Raw genomic sequence first — 21932 nt, forward strand, 5'->3', positions numbered from 1 at the left:
GTCATCAGGTGATTCTGGAATGGAGGTCCTCCTCTGTAATTAAGCTGAGACTACCCTGGTGGGTGTATGGCGGTGTGGGTGGTTGTTTAGCGGGGATGGGTAATAGATGGGTAAAAAGAGAGGCATTCCATTGGTTACACACTATTTAACCACCGGGGTCAGGGACAGGGATAGGGGTCCAACTTTACGACGGGGGACAGGAGAGATATAGTGTGTGTGTTATCTCACACACACACTGTGTTAACAAGGGTCAAGGACAGGTGATGCTGCTTTACGATCAACGGTGCAGGGAGGAGTTTGGCCCGTCTTCTCTGCGACTGCAGCACATTGATAGGAAGTGGTGGCGACTGGTGACAGGAGTCTGAAGCTGAATTTGACAAGCCTATCCAAAGTGACTTACAGGTGCATTTAGGGTTAAGTGCCTTGCTCACGGGCACATCGGCAGATCCCCAACCCCCCCGTGGCCTTTCGGTTACTGGCCCAACGCTCTTAACCGCTAGGCTACCTGCCGCCTCTTTCAAAGGAAATTGGGCATATTTTATTTATTTTGAATTTACCACCTTGGTTATCCTCTTAACAGTAGTCTATGTTACAGTACCTTCCAGTAGGGATTTTCCACTTAGGCTACTCTATCTGACTATGCCAACCATATGTAATACCTAACGACCTTAACAAGCGTAACCAGCATACAGTATGTAAGAGCAGCTTGTTTTGGGGATCTCTGGATGAGATCAGAGCGTGTAATTACCCTTAAGACGTTTTCTCTACGCTAGTGGATTAGCCCAAATCCATAAGCATTGAACACAGCCACGCTTCACAGCCTCTCTCTGTCAAACATCATCTCTCTGCTCTCCTGGAGAACCACTTGTTTTCTTTTCTAATCCCTCGTCTGGTGTATCTCTCTGTGTCATGCACGCCCACACATGCAGATGCTCGCGCGCACACACACACACACACACACACTTTGTGTTGTGAGCCAGAGTCTATGTAAAGACATTAAGGTCACTACTCAGCGCTTTGTGTCTGGGGGTGTTTTCACCAAACCCTGATGTACTATTCTGAAAGAGATCCATATGAAACTGTAGAGCCATAGTATGATAGAGCATATTGCAACAGGCTGGTGCTTTTCATCTTACACACAGATCTGAGATGGCAGCCACACATATCTGGAGCCAGGGCTATACTATACTTAGGATATTTTCCCCCAGTTTAACTTCAAAGATGCAGTTCCTATGGATCCTAATGTTGTCTGACATGACGAAGTGCTGATGTCAGAGAGAAAGAGAGAGAACGAGACACACACAGAGGGAGGACAAAGACCATCCTTTTCAATACCCTATTAAAACCCCCCTCTTTCATTTGGACAACACAGATACAACTCACCATGTCCCATCTATCTGTGCTTTAGGGCTCAATAGTGTCTGTGTATCGACAACTGTTCCTTGGCGTTGCACCTCAGCCATCGTTCAGGGTAGCAGTGTTTGTTTTTAACAAGTGGGCAGAACAAAAGTGATGGATTTATTTATGGAGTTCAATTGTTGTAGTTCTGTCCTTGAGCTGTTCTTGTCTATTAATGTTCTGTTTTGTGTTTTGTGTGGACCCTAGGAAGAGTAGCTGCTGCTTTCGCAACAGCTAATGGGGATCCATTAGCTAATAAGGGGCCTCCCAGGTGGCGCAGTGTTCTAGGGCACTGCAGCGCAGCGCAAGCTGTGCCACCAGAGACTCTGGGTTCGCGCCCAGGCTCTGTCGCAGCCGGCCGCGACCGAGAGGTCCGTGGGGCGGAGCACAATTGGCCTAGCGTCGTCCGGGTTAGGGAGGGTTTGGCCGGTAGGGATATCCTTGTCTCATCGCGCACCAGCGACTCCTGTGGCGGGCTGAGCGCAGTGCACGGTGTCGCCAGGTGCACAGTGTTTCCTCTGACACATTGGTGCGGCTGGCTTCCGGGTTGGATGCACGCTGTGTTAAGAAGCAGTGCGGCTTGGTGGGGTTGTGTTTCGGAGGACAAAATATACTACGAAAAAGGGGATAAACATTTTTTTTTTAATAAAAATAAACGGAGGAGAGAAAAAAATACCCAAAATAAATAAGAAATACCTTGGACGGACACACACACACACACACACACACACACACACACACACACACACTTTGGTACGTTTGCCAATGTTCCAGGAGAAAATATGCTCCACTTTAAAGTCACCTCTCTTAGGTCACATCTCTCTCATCTCTTAAGAGAGACTTGCTCTCTCTCTCTCTCACACACACACACACAATATGTTTACAACTCCACCTTCCACCACAAGGTTATCGCACAGGAATTCAATCACTGTGTGTGTTTTCTTGTCTCAAATGCACTGCCATAAAGTACATCAGAGTTTTTTTTATTGACCTCACTAGTTGTGCTTCTCAGGGCATGGTGATTGGCTCACACACACTGGCAGAGTGGGAGAGGGCAGGGCATTCTCTTCGTCAGCCTCTGATCTAATTTAAAGCAGCTGACCCAGTGGGTGTGCTCCTGCCCTCTTCCTGCCCTCTAGTTAATGAATTTCCTTGATTGAGCGTGTCCCTCCTAAACTGCCCCCCCCCCCCTCTTTGGTGTCACACTCAATCTGCTCCCCCTCTCTATGTGCCTCTCCAGCTCAGCCACATATTGGTGCCTGGCGCATTTCTGTTCCCGCTCATTTGATTCAGTTTGACTGAGGCGTCAGGGCAGTAAAAGCTCACCTCACACAAACCTCTCCCTTTCTCTATTTCTCGATCTCACTCTCTCTCTCTTTCTCTCTCCTATTCCCACAAACAGGAAAACAAATAGTTTCAAACATATCCAGTCTGGTATCCTGTTGATTTTCTCCCCACACAGACTTTGTATAATGTCCCCTGCTTAGCTACAAAACACCATTAGAATGTACATTGAGTGACCTCTACTTCATTAGTAAATCTCACTTGGTAAATAAGGGTTAAAAATAAAAAAAATAGTCTTCATTCTCACACAGTGCAAGGCGTGTCCTCCACTGACCTGGGGTCAGTTACTGCTGGGGTCACCAGCGGTGCCAAGTCACTTTCAAACGCAGACTTAACGTTCCAGTGTGGTATTTATTATACATGACATTGATTGTAGTAACCTGGTTTCTACCGTACATGACCCCAGTCAGGTGACCCGCTCCCGTTTGATCGTGACTGTCCCTCCTTCACACGTCAATCAGCGGTGCCGTGGTAACTGTTAGTAGAGTAACGGTGCTTTCGGGGGCTAGCTGAGTTGTGGCTGTTAACTGGGGGTTGCCATGTCGTCTCTAGGCCTATTTACCGACGACACGTGTTCTCTTTCTGGTCGTTCTTCTCGATAACTACGTCAGGGGGAAGTCTGGCCAGCGTAATGCTACAACAGACATTGTGGTCCGCGTCATACAGAATGGCTTTAGTGTGTGCATGTGCCTGCCGATAGTGCAGGTTTGAGCCCACAGTACCATCTAACTCGGTCACACGCCGAGCCAGAATCACGAAGACATACCCAGTCCCGTTCTAAAGGGTTTTGGACCAGACGTATCTTCTGGCGCAGTAATGATGGGTGTGTCTGGGATGGCGTTACAGCCAGGCAACCAGAAGGGCCTTTACACTGGGGTTTGATCACGCTGCGGCCTGGGGAGGGGGAATACTTTAGACGCGACACAAAGGGCAGACTAGAGCTGCTTTAGAGTAGACATGACAGTTAGACTCTCTGGAATACATCAGCTATATATATATATACACGCACACACACTACACACACACACACACACACACACACACACACACACACACACACACACACACACACACACACACTACACATACACACACACACTACACACACACACACACACACACACACACACACACACACACACACACACACTACACACACACACACACACACACACACTACACACACACACACCACACACACACACACACACACACACTACACGCACACTACACACACACACACACACACACACACACACACACACACACAGCATCCCAGTAAATCTTCAAGTTATCACGTAATGTCCTTAGTAGCCTTTCTATCTTAATCAGAGTCAGTGGTTAGGATGTTGTGTAGGGTTACGGCAGGCAGGGGAATGGGTTCAGAGCTCTCAGGTAATTACCTACCGTTATTTAGGATAATGAAATAAGTGGATTCCATATCTAATATGCCTGTAAATAATGAAATAAGGGACTTATGTGTGTGCACATGTTTGAATATTCCATCTGATATGCCAGTAAAGAATGGTTAACCCCTGACTGCTAGGTCAGATAGAAAGGGGACTAAACTGATTAAGTTTATACTTTTAAGTGCACTCCCTAGTCCCACAGAGTCTCACAGAATGGTTACAAGGTTGACCACTGCTTGACCTCCTGCTCATAAAAATGGTAGCCGGCTTAATCTAGGGGGGGGCAATTTGAATTTAGAATTTTATTAAGATCCCCATTACAAGAATTTGAATTTTGAATTTTATTAGAATCCCCATTAGCTGACGCCATGGTATACAGAGCGATATAAAGTGGAAGAGAATTTTGAATTTTATTAACATCCCCATTAGCTGACGCCATGGTATACAGAGCGATAGAAAGTGGAAGAGAATTTGAATTTTGAATTTTATTAGGATCCCCATTAGCTGACGCCATGGTATACAGAGCGATAGAAAGTGGAAGAGAATTTGAATTTTGAATTTTATTAGAATCCCCATTAGCTGATGACATGAGAGAGAAAGCAGAAGGTCAATGTGCTATGTGGTTCTCTACGCTGGAATAGTCAGTTGTAGCTTCGAGAGATACCATTTCTGTCATGTGTTTAAAATGGTTGAAATCCAGTGTGTATGTTAAGTCTCAATTGATCTCTCCTTTCTACTTCTCACCTAGTTCCTCGTCTTTACACACACTGCACAGTGCACACCAAAGGACGCATGAATGTGCACACACACTCGTGCGTACACACACACACACACACTGGCGGCAGGTGGTCTTTTTCTTGATTAATACTTATTTTTCTCAGACAGGAAAGACCATTTCCAGCTCCTATGATCTGTCCTTTGTGAAGTGTGTCTGTGTAGTGTGTGAGGAGAGAGGGTGTGTAGTGTGTGAGAGAGGGTGTGTCGTGTGTGAGGAGAGAGGGTGTGTCGTGTGTGAGGAGAGAGGGTGTGTCGTGTGTGAGGAGAGAGGGTGTGTCGTGTGTGAGGAGAGAGGGTGTGTAGTGTGTGTGAGGAGAGAGGGTGTGTAGTGTGTGTGAGGAGAGAGGATGTGTAGTGTATGAGGAGAGAGGGTGTGTTGTGTGTGTGAGGAGAGAGGGTGTGTAGTGTGTGAGGAGAGAGGGTGTGTAGTGTGTGAGAAGAGAGGATGTGTAGTGTGTGAGAGAGGGTGTGTAGTGTGTGTGAGGAGAGAGGGTGTGTAGTGTGTGAGAGAGGGTGTGTAGTGTGTGTGAGGAGAGAGGGTGTGTAGTGTGTGAGGAGAGAGGGTGTGTAGTGTGTGAGGAGAGAGAGTGTGAGAGAGGGTGTGTAGTGTGTGAGGAGAGAGGGTGTGTAGTGTGTGAGGAGAGAGGGTGTGTTGTGTGTGAGGAGAGAGGGTGTGTAGTGTGTGAGGAGAGACAGTGTGTAGTGTGTGAGGAGAGAGGGTGTGTAGTGTGTGAGGAGAGAGGGTGTGTAGTGTGTGAGGGGAGAGGGTGGGTAGTGTGTGAGGGGAGAGGGTGTGTAGTGTGTGAGGAGAGAGGGTGTGTAGTGTGCGTGAGGGGAGAGGGTGTGTAGTGTGTGAGAAGAGAGGGTGTGTTGTGTGTGAGGAGAGAGGGTGTGTTTGTGAGGAGAGAGGGTGTGTAGTGTGTGAGGAGAGAGGGTGTGTAGTGTGTGAGGAGAGAGGGTGTGTTGTTTGTGAGGAGAGAAGGTGTGTAGTGTGTGAGGAGAGAGGGTGTGTAGTGTGTGAGGAGAGAGGGTGTGTTGTGTGTGAGGAGAGAGGGTGTGTAGTGTGTGAGGAGAGACAGTGTGTAGTGTGTGAGGAGAGAGGGTGTGTAGTGTGTGAGGAGAGAGGGTGTGTAGTGTGTGAGGGGAGAGGGTGGGTAGTGTGTGAGGGGAGAGGGTGTGTAGTGTGTGAGGAGAGAGGGTGTGTAGTGTGCGTGAGGGGAGAGGGTGTGTAGTGTGTGAGAAGAGAGGGTGTGTTGTGTGTGAGGAGAGAGGGTGTGTTTGTGAGGAGAGAGGGTGTGTAGTGTGTGAGGAGAGAGGGTGTGTAGTGTGTGAGGAGAGAGGGTGTGTTGTTTGTGAGGAGAGAAGGTGTGTAGTGTGTGAGGAGAGAGGGTGTGTAGTGTGTGAGGAGAGAGGGTGTGTAGTGTGTGAGGAGAGAGGGTGTGTAGTGTGTGAGGAGAGAGGGTGTGTAGTGTGTGAGGAGAGACGGTGTGTAGTGTGTGAGAGAGGGTGTGTAGTGTGTGTGAGGAGAGAGGGTGTGTAGTGTGTGAGGAGAGAGGGTGTGTTGTGTGTGAGGAGAGAGGGTGTGTAGTGTGTGAGGGGAGAGGGTGGGTAGTGTGTGAGGGGAGAGGGTGTGCAGTGTGTGAGGAGAGAGGGTGTGTAGTGTGCGTGAGGGGAGAGGGTGTGTAGTGTGTGAGGAGAGAGGGTGTGTTGTGTGTGAGGAGAGAGGGTGTGTTGTTTGTGAGGAGAGAGGGTGTGTTATGTGTGAGGAGAGAGGGTGTGTTGTGTGTGAGGAGAGAGGGTGTGTAGTGTGTGAGGAGAGAGGGTGTGTAGTGTGTGAGGAGAGAGGGTGTGTAGTGTGTGAGGAGAGAGGGTGTGTAGTGTGTGAGGGGAGAGGGTGGGTAGTGTGTGAGGGGAGAGGGTGTGTAGTGTGAGGGGAGAGGGTGGGTAGTGTGTGAGGAGAGAGGGTGTGTAGTGTGTGAGGAGAGGGGGTATGTAGTGTGCGTGAGGGGAGAGGGTGTGTAGTGTGTGAGGAGAGAGGGTGTGTAGTGTGTGAGGAGAGAGGGTGTGTTGTGTGTGAGGAGAGAGGGTGTGTTATGTGTGAGGAGAGAGGGTGTGCAGTGTGTGAGGAGAGAGGGTGTGTAGTGTGTGAGGGGAGAGGGTGTTGTGTGTGAGGAGAGAGGGTGTGTAGTGTGCGTGAGGGGAGAGGGTGTGTAGTGTGTGAGGAGAGAGGGTGTGTTGTGTGTGAGGAGAGAGGGTGTGTTGTGTGTGAAGATGAGATGGTGTGTCGTGTGTGAGGAGAGAGGGTGTGTAGTATGTGAGGAGAGAGGGTGTGTTGTGTGCGTGAGGGGAGAGGGTGTGTACTGCGTGAGGGGAGAGGGTGTGTAGTGTGTGAGGAGAGAGGGTGTGTTGTTTGTGAGGAGAGAGGGTGTGTTATGTGTGAGGAGAGGGTGTGTAGTGTGTGAGGAGAGAGGGTGTGTAGTGTGTGAGGAGAGAGGGTGTGTAGTGTGTGAGGAGAGAGGGTGTGTAGTGTGTGAGGGGAGAGGGTGGGTAGTGTGTGAGGGGAGAGGGTGGGTAGTGTGTGAGGGGAGAGGGTGTGTAGTGATTGAGGGGAGAGGGTGGGTAGTTTGTGAGGAGAGAGGGTGTGTAGTGTGTGAGGAGAGGGGGTGTGTAGTGTGCGTGAGGGGAGACGGTGTGTAGTGTGTGAGGAGAGAGGGTGTGTAGTGTGTGTGAGGAGAGAGGGTGTGTTGTGTGTGAGGAGAGAGGGTGTGTTGTGTGTGAGGAGAGAGGGTGTGTTATGTGTGAGGAGAGAGGGTGTGCAGTGTGTGAGGAGAGAGGGTGTGTAGTGTGTGAGGGGAGAGGGTGGGTAGTGTGTGAGGGGAGAGGGTGGGTAGTGTGTGAGGGGAGAGGGTGTGTAGTGTGTGAGGAGAGAGGGTGTGTAGTGTGCGTGAGGGGAGAGGGTGTGTAGTGTGCGTGAGGGGAGAGGGTGTGTAGTGTGTGAGGAGAGAGGGTGTGTAATGTGTGAGGGAGAGATGGTGTGTTGTGTGTGAGGAGAGAGGGTGTGTAGTGTGTGAGGAGAGAGGTTGTGTAGTGTGCGAAGAGAGAGGGTTTGTAGTGTGTGAAGAGAGAGGGTGTGTAGTGTGTGAGGAGAGAGGGTGTGTAGTGTGTGAGGAGAGAGGGTGTGTAGTGTGTGAGGAGAGAGGGTGTGTAGTGTGTGAGGAGAGAGGGTGTGTAATGTGTGAGGGAGAGATGGTGTGTTGTGTGTGAGGAGAGAGGGTGTGTAGTGTGTGAGGAGAGAGGGTGTGTAGTGTGTGAGGAGAGAGGGTGTGTAGTGTGTGTGAGAGGGTGTGTTGTGTGTGAGGAGAGAGGGTGTGTTGTGTGTGAGGAGAGAGGGTATGTCGTGTGCGTGAGGGGAGAGAGTGTGTAGTGTGTGAGGAGAGAGGGTGTGTAGTGTGTGTGAGGAGAGAGGGTGTGTTGTGTGTGAGGAGAGAGGGTGTGTTGTGTGTGAGGAGAGAGGGTGTGTTATGTGTGAGGAGAGAGGGTGTGCAGTGTGTGAGGAGAGAGGGTGTGTAGTGTGTGTGAGAGGGTGTGTTGTGTGTGAGGAGAGAGGGTGTGTAGTGTGTGAGGCGAGAGGGTGTGTTGTGTGTGAGGAGAGAGGGTGTCTCGTGTGTGAGGGAGAGATCGTGTGTTAGGAGAGAGGGTGTGTAGTGTGTGAGGAGAGAGTGTGTGTAGTGTGTGAGGAGAGAGGGTGTGTAGTGTGCGTGAGGGGAGAGGGTGTGTAGTGTGTGAAGAGATGGGTGTGTAGTGTGTGAGGAGAGAGGGTGTGTAGTGTGTGAGGAGAGAGGGTGTGTAGTGTGTGAGGAGAGAGGGTGTGTAGTGTGTGAGAGAGGGTGTGTAGTGTGTGTGAGAGGGTTTGTTGTGTGTGAGTGGCGAGTGTGTGTAGTGTGTGAGGAGAGAGGGTGTGTTGTGTGTTAGGCGAGAGGGTGTGTTGTGTGCGAGGAGAGAGGGTGTGTAGTGTGTGAGGGGAGAGGGTGTGTAGTGTGTGAGGAGAGAGGGTGTGTAGTGTGCGTGAGGGGAGAGGGTGTGTAGTGTGTGTGAGGGGAGAGGGTGTGTAGTGTGTGAGGATAAAGGGTCTGTAGTGTGTGAGGAGAGAGGGTATGTAGTGTGTGAGGAGAGAGGGTGTGTAGTGTGTGAGGAGATAGGGTGTGTCATTTGTGAGGAGTGAGGGTGTGTCGTGTGTGAGGAGAGAGGATGTGTCGTGTGTGAGGAGAGAGGGTGTGTCGTGTGTGAGGAGAGAGGGTGTGTAGTGTGTGAGGAGAGAGGGTGTGTAGTGTGTGAGGAGAGAGGGTGTGTAATGTGTGAGGGGAGAGGGTGTGTAGTATGTGAGGAGAGAGGGTGTGTAGTGTGCGTGAGGGGAGAGGGTGTGTAGTGTGCGTGAGGGGAGAGGGTGTGTAGTGTGTGAGGAGAGAGGGTGTGTAGTGTGTGAGGAGAGAGGGTGTGTAGTGTGTGAGGAGAGAGGGTATGTAGTGTGTGAGGAGAGAGGGTGTGTAGTGTGTGAGGAGAGAGGGTGTGTCGTTTGTGAGGAGCGAGGGTGTGTCGTGTGTGAGGAGAGAGGATGTGTCGTGTGTGAGGAGAGAGGGTGTGTCGTGTGTGAGGAGAGAGGGTGTGTAGTGTGTGAGGAGAGAGGGTGTGTAGTGTGTGAGGAGAGAGGGTGTGTAGTGTGTGAGGGGAGAGGGTGTGTGGTGTGTAGTGTGTGAGGAGAGAGGGTGTGTAGTGTGTGAGAGAGGGTGTGTAGTGTGTGAGGAGAGAGGGTGTGTAGTGTGTGAGGAGAGAGGGTGTGTCGTGTGTGAGGAGAGAGGGTGTGTAGTGTGTGAGGAAAGAGGGTGTGTAGTGTGTGAGGAAAGAGGGTGTGTAGTGTGTGAGGAAAGAGGGTGTGTAGTGTGTGAGGAGAGAGGGTGTGTAGTGTGTGAGGAGAGAGGGTGTGTAGTGTGTGAGGGGAGAGGATGTGTAGTGTGTGAGGAAAGAGGGTGTGTAGTGTGTGAGGAGAGAGGGTGTGTTGTGTGTGAGGAGAGAGGATGTGTAGTGTGTGAGGAGAGAGGCTGTGTAGTGCGTGAGGAGAGGGGGTGTGTTGTGCGTGAGGGGAGAGGGTGTGTAGTGTGCATGAGGGGAGAGGCTCCGAGGGGGAGATTTGGGATTCAGCCTGTGTGTGCGCGCATTTGTCAGGTGACCCGGTTCTCTTGTCTCTGAATATGGCCAGAGAGGAATGCCACGGTATTGAAGCCTAATGGAATGTGTTGCCGCCAAGCATGGTCGCCCATTGAAACCCCATTGAAACATGGGTACCTGCACTGACCAAAATAACAACTGTCCCTCTTTAAATGTCGATGTGCCTGCGCTATTGAAAGGCTTCTCTTGGAATTAGGTGTTCATCTGGGTAAAGTCATTATCCTTGGTCTTCTTCTTTGTGGAATAGCAAAGGTTAAAACTCTCCTGGGTGTGTCACTGGCCCTCTTAGTTTGAGGCACATGGTCTATACTGTGATCCTCTGTCTAGCACTAACTGAGCATGCAAGGTTCCCCAGAAATAGAGTTGTCAGCTTCCTGAATGGACATTTTCCCGGTAATCATGTGCCATTTGCTGTTTTGTAATAGGAATTGGATTGGAATTCTCCGAACCAGTCTTTTGCATTTGTGTGTCTCGTGTTGCTTGCGTGCGTTAGTGCATGTATATGTGTGACTTTGTGTATGCGTGGACCTGTGTTCCTCTCCCCTTTACATGAACGATCAGTCTGTGTGTACGTTCCGTTAAGACAGGCCGGTTATCTTCCTAATGAGAACAGAAGAATATCCAGGTTTTGTCTTTTGACAGAATCATCCATCTAGGGAAGAAGAAAAAAACAAAAAACAATGTCTAATGAAATTGTTGGTCCGTGTGTACTGTGTGTCTGTGCGCTTGTCGGTGTGGCTGCGTGTGTGTGTGCGTGTGTTACATTACCTCTGTATGTGTGTGAGTAATAGTGGCACAGACGCATTTGTTTGAGTTCCCGTTCCTTATTGGATTTGTGTTCCGAGAGATGAGGCCCGGGTGTATCTGTCTTGGTTTGTGTGTGTGTGTATTTGTGTTGCTTTGCTTCTCTGAACCCTGTGTGGCAGGGCCAGTTGATCTTATCTGCAGTTTTCTATCTCTCTCTCCATACAGTCAGTGTGTACAGTCGCCTCAGGGCACACAAAAAAGAGTCGAGCATTTTTCACCCAGGACCAAATCAACTCTCGCCGTTAACATGAATAATAAAAGCCATGCATCAGCCACTCGTGGTTATCTATAGCCAAGCATCATCGCTGGACAGACGCACACAGATACAGATGCACACAGATACAGATGCACACAGATACAGATGCACACTCGTGGATTCACAGTGCAACCTAGTGCAGGGTAAGAGAGCATCTCAGATGGGTCGTGTATTTATCATGGTTTGCTTTCACAGTCCCAGGACATTTGGGGGGGGGGGAATCAGTGCTCCTCTTGTGTAAAAGGCCGTGGCCAATGGTTTCCAATGGCAGGTTGTAGTAGATGCAGTCTCAGACTGTCCCCTAGACGGGGGATGAAAATGTATTTCCTTTTTTAGTCATTTAGCATATCGCTCTTATCCAGAGCGACGTACTGGCGTAATTAGGTTTAGGTGCCTTGCACAAGGGCACATGGTGAGATTTTTCACAGAGTCGGCGCGGGGATTCGGACCGGCAACCTTATTGTTGCGGGCCCGACGCTCTTAACCGATAGGCTACTTGCAGTAGGGAAAGGGAAAGGGGGATACCTAGTTGTACAACTGAATGCGTTCAACTGAAATGTGTCTTCCGTATTTAGCCTGACCCCTCTGAATCCGAGAGGTGCGGGGGGGCTGCCTTTTAATCAACATCCATGTCAAGGCTCCCGGGGAACAGTGGGTTTAACTGCCTTGCTCAGGGGCAGAACGACAGATTTGTAAAAAATGATTCACCTTGTCAGCTCAGGGATTCAATCCAGCAACCTTCCGGGTTACTATAGACCAGTACAGAAGTTATTGTTGAGGGGAAACGTCTGCGGGGGGAGGACAGTATGAGGACAGTATGAGGACAGTACGAGGACAGTATGAGAACAGTATGAGGACAGTATGAGAACAATATGAGGACAGTATGAGAACAGTATGAGGACAGTATGAGGACAGTATGAGCGGTCTGTCTGATCCACGACGTCTCCTGGGTGACAGTCTCCACTCTGAACAGGATCTGACTTAAGATGTTCTCCATTCATGTCATATGGATAAGGCCCCGTTTTATGTGTGTCATATCATGTGGTAGTGTAAGCGTTTGCTTTAGGCCTTCCTATAGTGCGGATGTGTTCGCAGTGGGGGGACCACTGTATGTAGAAGAGTAGAGTCCCACTGCAGTCAAGGAATGGCGGGGCAACTTTTTCATGCTTCAATTTGCCCCCCCCCCCCCCCCCCATGTTTTCTGAGCAACAAAAAATAACAGGATATTAATCACCGGGAAATCAGCCGGGTTGGGAGAGTGCAAATATATGAGGCGATGCTACGGCAACAGGGGTGTGTTTCTGAAGACACAAACTTTTGTCTGGTCAGATTTAAATTAAGCCCCCCCCATCACTTTCCCAAGCCCTTCTGACCAGACTTTACCCTCCCCCTCCTCCCTAGAGAGAGCGAGCAGTAGTCAGAATGTGTTCAAACATCAAAGGAGGAAACTGATGTGGTTTTAGGTCCTCCTGCTGGGAACAGACAAGGCGAGTGGGAGGTGGCAAGGAGAGTACGGGAAGCTCTTTAGCTCTCTGGCCCCTGCCTCTGTCTGCTCGGGCCCTCTCTCAGGGGCGAGCATCTCTCTCTGGCCCCTGCCTCTGTCCGGTCGGTCTCTCTTTCACGCACATATCTCTGCTCGGGCCCTCTCTCAGGGGCGAGCGTCTCTCTCTGGCCCCTGCCTCTGTCCGGTCGGTCTCTCTTTCACGCACATATCTCTGCTCGGGCCCTCTCTCAGGGGCGAGCGTCTCTCTCTGGCCCCTGCCTCTGTCCGGTCGGCCTCTCTTTCACGCACAGATCTCTGCTCGGTCCCTCTCTCAGGGGTGAGTGTAATTAATGACGCGGTGCTTCGGACCACCTGCCCTGTATTTAGTATGTGTATAGTACATGTGTGTGGCTCTTTGTAACAGTCTATACATATGCAGGTGATTATAATGCATTCATAATACACTGTGACTGGAATCGACCCCTAAATCTGATACCTTGACTCACACCCTGGGCTGATGGTGTATTTCAGGTCACGTATGCTAAATATGTCTGAAATGGAAAGGTCGATATGAGGGCATGCCTTTCTGCGTGTGTGTGTGTGTGTGTGTGTGTGTGTGTGTGTGTGTCTCCGTGTGTGTGTGTCTCCGTGTGTGTGTGTCTCCGTGTGTGTGTCTCTCCGTGTGTGTGTGTCTCTGTGTGTGTGTGTGTGTGTGTGTGTGTGTGTGTGTGTCTAAAGGTATTGATGCTGTTAGTGCATTGACGGAGAGCAGTTTGGTTGAAATACAAGTCCGCCGATTTCATTGAGTCTGTCTCATCCTCACACTCTGACCTGACCAGCACCTGACCTCATGCTCCACTTCCAAGGGCAATTATAACCCTACACTATATTTAACCTCACATATATTTAGGCTGCCTGGGTTCATCTTTTGAAGGCAAGGCCTGAGGTCTCTCATGCTACTCGTTAAATAGATTTGAAGTTAGCTTTTTTTATCAGGGAAAACAACATGGCGGTTAAGTACATGAGAGAACATGACTTTGCCTTTCACCTCTTCTGTCATCCCTTTCACCCTCCTCTCATCCCTTTCACCCTCCTCTCATCCCTTTCACCCTCCTCTCATCCTCCACTCATTAGTGAAGGTGTGAGTGTGTAGAGAACAAAGTCGAGTCTCTTTTGAATCGATCACAGAGTAGCGTTCCGCTCGTCCGCCTGCCCAGCGTTTGACGTGTCGACAGATTTGATTGTGCGTACGTGTTTGTTTCCAGAAACACGGAAACGATTCAGCTTGTACTGCTACGAAGCAACAACAAAAAAGTGCCATGGACCGAAATGAGAGGTCGGCGTTTCACTACGAACACAGTAACATGCAGAGACACACACACACACCCACACACACACACGGATCCATGCGATCACGCACTGACAGACAGTGGTTGTATCCTCTGGCATGATGTCCCCTCTTTACTTTGGCACTCTGTGCTTAGCTTGTCAGCCTTGTCACATACACACACACATATTTGTTTAGACTGCTGCCGTACTAATCCATTAGAGCGCTGGCATGTGTCACAGCGCTGCCAGGGGAAGGACAGTGTGCCAGGGTGGGGCACCCTGCCAGCGCCGTGTGATCATGTATGTGTGTGTTTGGGCGGCAGGTAGCCTAGCGGTTAAGAGTTTTGGGCCGGTAAAGGTCGCTGGTTTGTTTGCCCGATTTGACAAGGTGGAAAATCTGTCGACGTGGCCTTGAGCGAGGCACTGAACCCTAATTGCTCCTGTAAGTCGCTCTGGATGAGAGCCGTCTGCTAAATGACTCAAATGTAAATGTGTGTGGGTGCGCTCTGTCTAAACAATGGAACAGTGTGTGTGTTTGTGACAGTCACACAGGTCATCAAACCAGCGGGCTGTTTATGCATTCTCTCTCTCTCTCCTCTCTCTCTCTCTCTCTCTCTCTCTCTCTCTCTCTCTCTCCTCTCTCTCCTCTCTCTCCCCTCTCTCCCCTCTCTCCTCTCTCTCCTCTCTCCTCTCTCTCTCTCTCTCTTTCTCTCCTCTCTCTCTCTCTCTTCACTCTCTTATCTCTCTCTCCTCTCTTCTCTCTCTCTCCCCTCTCTCTTCTCTCCTCTCTCTCTCTCTCTCTCCTCTCTTCTCTCTCTCTGTCTCTCTCTCTCTTCACTCTCTTCTCTCTCTCTCTTCACTCCTCTCTCTCTCTCTCCTCTCTTCTCTCTCTCTCTCTCCCCCCTCTCTCTTATCTCTCCTCTCTCTTTTCTTTCTCTCTCTCCTCTCTCTCTCCTCTCTCCTCTCTTCTCTCTCTTCTCTCTCCTCTCTCTCTCTTCTCTCTCCTCTCTCTCTCTTCTCTCTCTCCCCTCTCTCTCTCTCTCTCTCTCTCCACTCTCTTCTCTCTTTCTCTCTCTTCTCTCTCTCTCCTCTCTCTCTCCTCTCTCTTCTCTCTCTCTCCCCTCTCTCTTCTCTCTCTCTCTCCTCTCTTCTCTCTCTCTCCTCTCTCTCTCTTTTCTCTCTCCTCTCTCTCTTCTCTCTCTCCCCTCTCTCTCTCTCTCCACTCTCTTCTTTCTTTCTCTTCTCTCTCTCTCCTCTCTCTTCTCTATCTCTCTCTCTCCCCTCTCTCTTCTCTCTCTCTCTCTCTCTCTTCTCTCTCTCTCTCTCGCTCTCTCTTCTCTCTCTCTCTCATCCCTTACATGACCTTTCTTTCCTCTCTGTCTCCATAGCTCTGATAGCGATTGGCCAGTACAGCAGCACCATAGAGACAGTGGATGCAGGCTGGTGTAAAGAGATCACTGACCAGGGCGCTACGCAGATTGCCAGAAGCAGCAAGTCACTACGATACCTGGGCCTCATGAGGTGTGACAAGGTAAGCTGATGAGTAGACACGTCTACCGTGTTCATGTGCGAACCCCCTGTGTGTGCGTGAATTGTCACGCAACGGAGGTTAAGGACAAGAAAAAGCGGTGTGCCCGCTCTCCCTAAAATACTGTGGAACACACAAACACCCACGCGCGACACCAGGCCACCGGTGTCCAGGTCAGAGGATGACCAATTAAACAGTGTCCAGAGGAGAGCGTGTCCATTAGCCACTGCCCCCGTAGGCCCAGTGTGTGCGGGCATTCGGGTCGCCCCTGTTCCGCGTGGGCTGGTGTATGAGGGGGGGAGGGAACATCCAGTGTAACGTCCTTATGTCCTAACAAACAAGAGTCAGTCCTGTGTCGGAGCTAAGAGACGGTCAGATCCCACTGATGAAGTGGTCTATACGGACCCACATCATTACAGAGATGGGTGGGTGGATATGCTTCATAATATTTCTCTTCCAAAGAGATCATGTCGGACTTGGTCGTGGCGCTATGCTGTAGTTGTTTAATGAAGATGAATATGTATGTAGTGAATGTATAGAAAAGTATGGAGGGACCTTAGAGACCACCCACTGATGAATTGGTCTGTGTTAACATAATTATCCGGACAGGGTCTGTATGGATCGTGTTTATCTCTGTGTAATAAAGAGTAAGCGCATTACAGCACAGGTGCTTGCTTATTCTCTATGGTGATTTAGCAGTACCCTCTCCCCCTGTGACCTTACAATCAATATCTATAGCCATGTGCACACACACACACACACACACACACACACAGAGAATTACAACGTCTACTGCGAATAACTACATCAAACAATGGGAGGCGTTGTTTATTGTAACCGAAAGGTTGCTGGATCGAATCCCCGAGCTGACCAAATCTGTCGTTCTGCCCCAGAACAAGGCAGTTAACCGACTGTTCCCCGGTAGGCCGCCATTGTAAATAAGAATTTGTTCTTAAATGACTTGCCTAGTTAAAAAAAAGTTTTTTTTTTAAATGCAAACATCAAAATCTTACTCCAGGGGGAAAATATATTGATACTGATATTTCTGGCCTGTAGGAAAGATGGGTAAATATTTATATTTATTTAGAGTGAGGATGCCAGGAGAGAGGAGTTAATTCCACTAAACGGAGCAGTAATTTGCGGTATTATTAAGGTATTAGGTATTTAATGGGCCATAAACGGCGAAGAGAAGCCGAGAAGAATATCCTTTCCTGAAGAGGCAGAGACGTGTTCGGTCTCCCAAGGTCACACCAAGGAAGACCATACTGGAAGCTGTTGTTCTTCTCTGTGCCCTGAAAGCATGTTTAGCATTGCAAATGAAGTCAATAGATGTTGCAGAGGTGAAGGGATTTGACTAGTCAAGCTCTGGGCTGTTATTGTTCGAGGCGTCAGTTTGTTTGGTGAGCTCAAGTCTGTGGAGAGGGGAGCTACAGATGATCAGGTCACACAGAGAGAGAGAGAGAGAGAGAAGAAATCAACTGTATATGAACTGTATGTAGAATGTACATGAGATGGAGTGATGATGAAGAGAGAGAGAGAGAGAGAGAAATAGGGAGGGGGTGGTTCAAAGTGGGAGTTTGAAGCTGGAGTAGGCATCTAATCTCCCCATGTAGGCCCGGTGGGCAGGTGTGACCATGCCCTCCATTCACCCTGCACCTCCTACTCTCTCATCCCTCATTCCCCTCTCTTATCTCCCTCACTAGTTTTAAGCACCAGCTGTCAGAGCAGCTCACAGATGACTGCACCTGTGCATAGCCCATCTGTAAATAGCCCATCCAACTACCTTATTCCCATACTGTTATTTATTTATTTATCTTGCTCCTTTGCACCCCAGTATCTCTACTTGCATACTAGTCTTCTTCACATTTATCACTTCAGTGTTTAATTGCTATATTGTAATTACTTCACCACCATGGCCTATTTATTACCTTACCTCCCTTATCTCACCTCATTTGCACACGCTATATATAGACTATGTTTGTTTACTCCATGTGTCATACTGTTATGCTTTATCTTGGCCAGGTCGCAGTTGCAAATGAGAACGTGTTCTCAACTAGCCTACCTGGTTAAATAAAGGTGAACTAAATAAATGTACCCATCATCTCTCCCTTGGTGCGAACCTATCCTTGGTGTGAACCTATCCTTGGTGTGAACCTATCCTTGGTGTGAACCTATCCTTGGTGCGAACCTATCCTTGGTGCGAACCTATCCTTGGTGCGAACCTATCCTTGGTGTGAACCTATCCTTGGTATGAACCTATCCTTGGTGCGAACCTATCCTTGGTGCGAACCTATCCTTGGTGTGAACCTAATCCCTCTCTCAACCGCCATCCCTCCACCCCATAAACTACACCTGTTTCTCTCTCGCTCTCTCTCTCAATTCAATTTCAATTTAAGGGGCTTTATTGGCAAGGGAAGCATATGTTTACATTGCCAAACCAAGTTAAATAGAGAATAAGCACAAGTGAAATAAACAACAAGAAATGTACAGTAAACATTACCCTCACAGAAGTTCCAAAAGAATAAGGACATTTCAAATGTCATATTAAGTATATATATTCGGTGATGTAATGATGTGCAAATGGTTAAAGGGAACAAAAGGGAAAACATAAAACATAAATATGGGTTGTATTTACAATGGTGTTCTTCACTGGTTGCCCTTTTCTTGTGGCAACAGGTCACAAATCTTGCTGCTGTGATGGCACACTGTGGTATTTCACATAGATATGGGAGTTTATCAAAATTGGATTTGTTTTTCGAATTCTTTGTGGGTCTGTGTAATCTGAGGGAAATATGTGTCTCTAATATGGTCATACATTTGGCAGGAGGTTAGGAAGTGCAGCTCAGCTTCCAACTCATTTTGTTGGCAGAGTGAACATAGCCTGTCTGCCTTTGGCGGCCTTTCTCAATAGCAAGACTATGCTCACTGAGTCTGTACATAGTCAATGCTTTCCTTAATTTTGGGTCAATCACAGTGGTTAGGTGTTCTGCCACTGTATACTCTCTGTTTAGTGCCAAATAAACTCACCAAAAAAAGAAGCGCCCCTTTTTCAGGACCCTGTCTTTCAAAGATAATTCGTAAAAATCCAATTAACTTCACAGATCTTCATTGTAAAGAGTTTAAACACTGTTTCCCATGCTTGTTCAATGAACCATAAACAATTAATGAACATGCACCTGGGGAACGGTCGTTAAAAACTACCAGCTTACAGACGGTAGGCAATTAAGGTCACAGTTCGGAAAACTTAGGACACTAAAGAGGCCTTTCTACTGACTCTGAAAAACACACAAAAAAAGATGCCCAGGGTCCCTGCTCATCTGCGTGAATGTACCTTTGGCATGCTGCAAGGATGCATGAGGACTGCAGATGTGGCCAGGGCAATAAATTGCAATGTCCGTACTGTGAGACGCCTAAGACGGCGCTACATGGAGACAGGATGGACAGCTGATCGTCCTCTCAGTGGCAGACCACGTGTAACAACACCTGCACAGAATCGGTACATCCGAACGTCACACCTGCGGGTTAGGCACAGGATGACAACAACAACTGCCCGAGTTACACCAGGAATGCACAATACCTCAATCAGTGCTCAGACTGTCCGCAATAGGCTGAGAGAGGCTGGACTGAGGGCTTGTAGGCCTGTTGTAAGGCAGGTCCTCACCAGACATCACAGGCAACAACGTCGCCTATGGGCACAAACCCATTGTCGCTGGACCAGACAGGACTGGCAAAAAGTGCCCTTCACCTACAAGTCACGGTTTTATCTCACCAGGGGTGATGGTTGGATTCGCGTTTATCGTCAAAGGAATGAGTGTTACACCGAGGCCTGTACTCTGTTTCGAGATCGATTTGAAGGTGGAGGGACCGTCATGGTCTGGGGCCGTGTGTCACAGCATCATCAGACTGAGCTTGTCGTCATTGCAGGCAATCTCAGCTCTGTGTGTTACAGGGAAGACATCCTCCTCCCTCATGTGGTACCCTTCCTGAAGGCTCATCCTGACATGACCCTCCAGCATGACAATGCCACCAGCCATACTGCTCATTCTGTGCATGATTTCCTGCAAGACAGGAATGTCAGTGTTCTGCCATGGCCAGCGAAGAGCCCGGATCTCAATCCCATTGAGCACGTCTGGAACCTGTTGGATTGGAGTGTGAGGGCTAGGCACATCCCCCCCAGAAATGTCCAGGAACTTGTAGGTGCCTTGGTGGAAGAGTGGTGTAACATCTCACAGTGAGAACTAGCAAATCTGGTGCAGTCCATGAGGAGGAGATGCACTGCAGTACTTAATGCAGCTGGTGGCCACGCCAGCTGTTACTGTGTCTCCTTTTGTTCAGGGACACATTATTCCATTTCTGTCTGTGGAACTTGTTCAGTTTATGTCTCAGTTGTTGATTCTTGTTACGTTCATAGAAATATTTACACATGTTAAGTTTGCTGAAAATAAACGCAGTTGACAGTGAGAGAGAGTTTAGCATTCTAGTTTTCACAGTTTTTCTGTAAATTCTCTCCAAAATGTCAAGTAATTATCTTTTTGTTTTCTCATGATTTGGTTGTGTTTACTTGTGTTGCTGTCCTGGGGCTCTGTGGGGTCTGTTTGTGAACAGAGCCCCAGGACCAGCTTGCTTAAGGGGCTCTTCTCCAGGCCCTTATTGCATTGTCTCTCAGATCGTTCACAGCTTTGTGGAAGTTACCTTTGGCGCTGACGTTTAGGCCAAGGAATGTATCGTTTTTTTGGGCAACGGTGTCTAGATGGAATTTGTATTTGTGGTCCTGGCAACTGGACCTTTTTTGGAACGCTATTATTTTTGTCTTGCTGAGATTTACTGTCAGGGCCCACGTCTGGCAGAATCTGTGCAGAAGATCTAGGTGCTGCTGTAGGCCCTCCTTGGTTGGGAATAGAAGCACCAGATCATCAGCAAACAGTAGACATTTGACTTCAGATTCTTGTAGAGTGAGGCCGGGCGCTGTGGACTGTTTTAGTGCCCTCGCCAATTTGTTGATATATATATGTTGAAGAGGGTGGGGCTTAAGCTACATCCCCGTCTCACCCCCCCCCCCGGCCCTGTGGAAAGAAATGTGTGTTTTTTGCCAATTTTAACCTTGTTGTTTGTGTACATGGATTTTATGTTGTTGTATGTTTTTCCCCCCAACACCACTTTCCATCAATTTCTATAGCAGACCCTCATGCGAAATTGAGTCGAAAGCTTTTTTGAAATTAACAAAGCATGAGAAGACTTTGCCTTTGGTTTAGTTTGTTTGTTCGTTAGGGTGTGTAGGGTGACTTTGTGGTCTAATTTGGTAAAAAGCCAATTTGACATTTGCTCAGTACTGTACATTGTTTTCACTGAGGAAATGTATGAGTCTGCTGTTACTGATAATGCAGAGGATTTTCCCAAGATGGCTGTTTTATTTAGGATACCATCAACCCCACAGTCCTTTTTGAGTTGGAGGGTTTGTATTTTGTCCTGTAGTTTATTCAATGTAGTTGGAGAATCCAGTGGGTTCTGGTAGTCTTTAATAGTTGATTCTAACATCTGTATATGATCATGTATATACTTTTTCTGTTTGTTCTTTGTTATAGAGCCAAAAAGATTGGATAAGTGGTTTATCCATACATCTTGGTTTTGGAAAGATAACTCTTCGTGTTGTTGTTTGTTTTCCAATTTTCCCAGAAGTGGTTAGAATCTATGGATTCTTCAATGACATTGAGCTGATTTCTAACGTGCTGTTCCTTCTTTTTCCATAGTGTATTTCTGTATTGTTTTAGTGTTTCACCATAGTGAAGGATCAGGTTTTCTCGTTCTCTCTGTTTTTGGTTGGATAGGTTTCTCAATTTCTTTCTTAGGTTTTTGAATTCTTCATGAAACCATTTGTCATTGTTGTTAATTTTCTTAGGTTGTCTGCTTGACATTTTTAGATTTGATAAAGAAGCTGAGAGGTCAAATATACTGTTTATGTTTTCTACTGCCAAGTTTACACCTTCACTATTACAGTGACATTGTCAAGAAGGGATGGGATTGTTGTTACCTAATATTCTTTTAGTAGATTTTAGTAGATTCTCTCTAACTGGTGATGTCTCTCTCTCTCTCTCTCTCTCTAACTGGTGATGGCTCTCTCTCTCTCTGACTGGTGATGGCTCTCTCTCTCTAACTGGTGATGTCTCTCTCTCTCTCTCTCTCTCTCTCTCTCTCTCTCTCTCTCTCTCTCTCTCTAACTGGTGATGGCTCTCTCTCTCTAACCGGTGAAGGCTCTCTCTCTCTCTAACTGGTGATGGCTCTCTCTCTCTCTCTAACCGGTGATGGCTCTCTCTCTCTCTTTAACTGGTGATGGCTCTCTCTCTCTAACTGGTGATGGCTCTCTCTCTCTCTCTAACTGGT

General features: G+C 48.3%; 1 protein-coding gene across 1 annotated transcript in view; it reads left to right on the forward strand.

Annotated features, from left to right (window-relative positions):
• The window catches only part of fbxl17 (F-box and leucine rich repeat protein 17), a 322953-nt gene that overhangs the window by 279575 nt on the left and 21446 nt on the right, over positions 1-21932 (forward strand). The window contains exon 10 of the mRNA XM_021606509.3: positions 15415-15557. Coding sequence (XP_021462184.2) covers positions 15415-15557 — 143 coding nt within the window. The remainder of the gene's footprint in view (positions 1-15414; positions 15558-21932) is intronic.

The sequence above is a fragment of the Oncorhynchus mykiss genome, chromosome 6, assembly GCF_057628025.1.
Source record: "Oncorhynchus mykiss isolate SJ-2025 chromosome 6, ASM5762802v1, whole genome shotgun sequence".
In the NCBI taxonomy this organism is placed as follows: domain Eukaryota; kingdom Metazoa; phylum Chordata; class Actinopteri; order Salmoniformes; family Salmonidae; genus Oncorhynchus; species Oncorhynchus mykiss.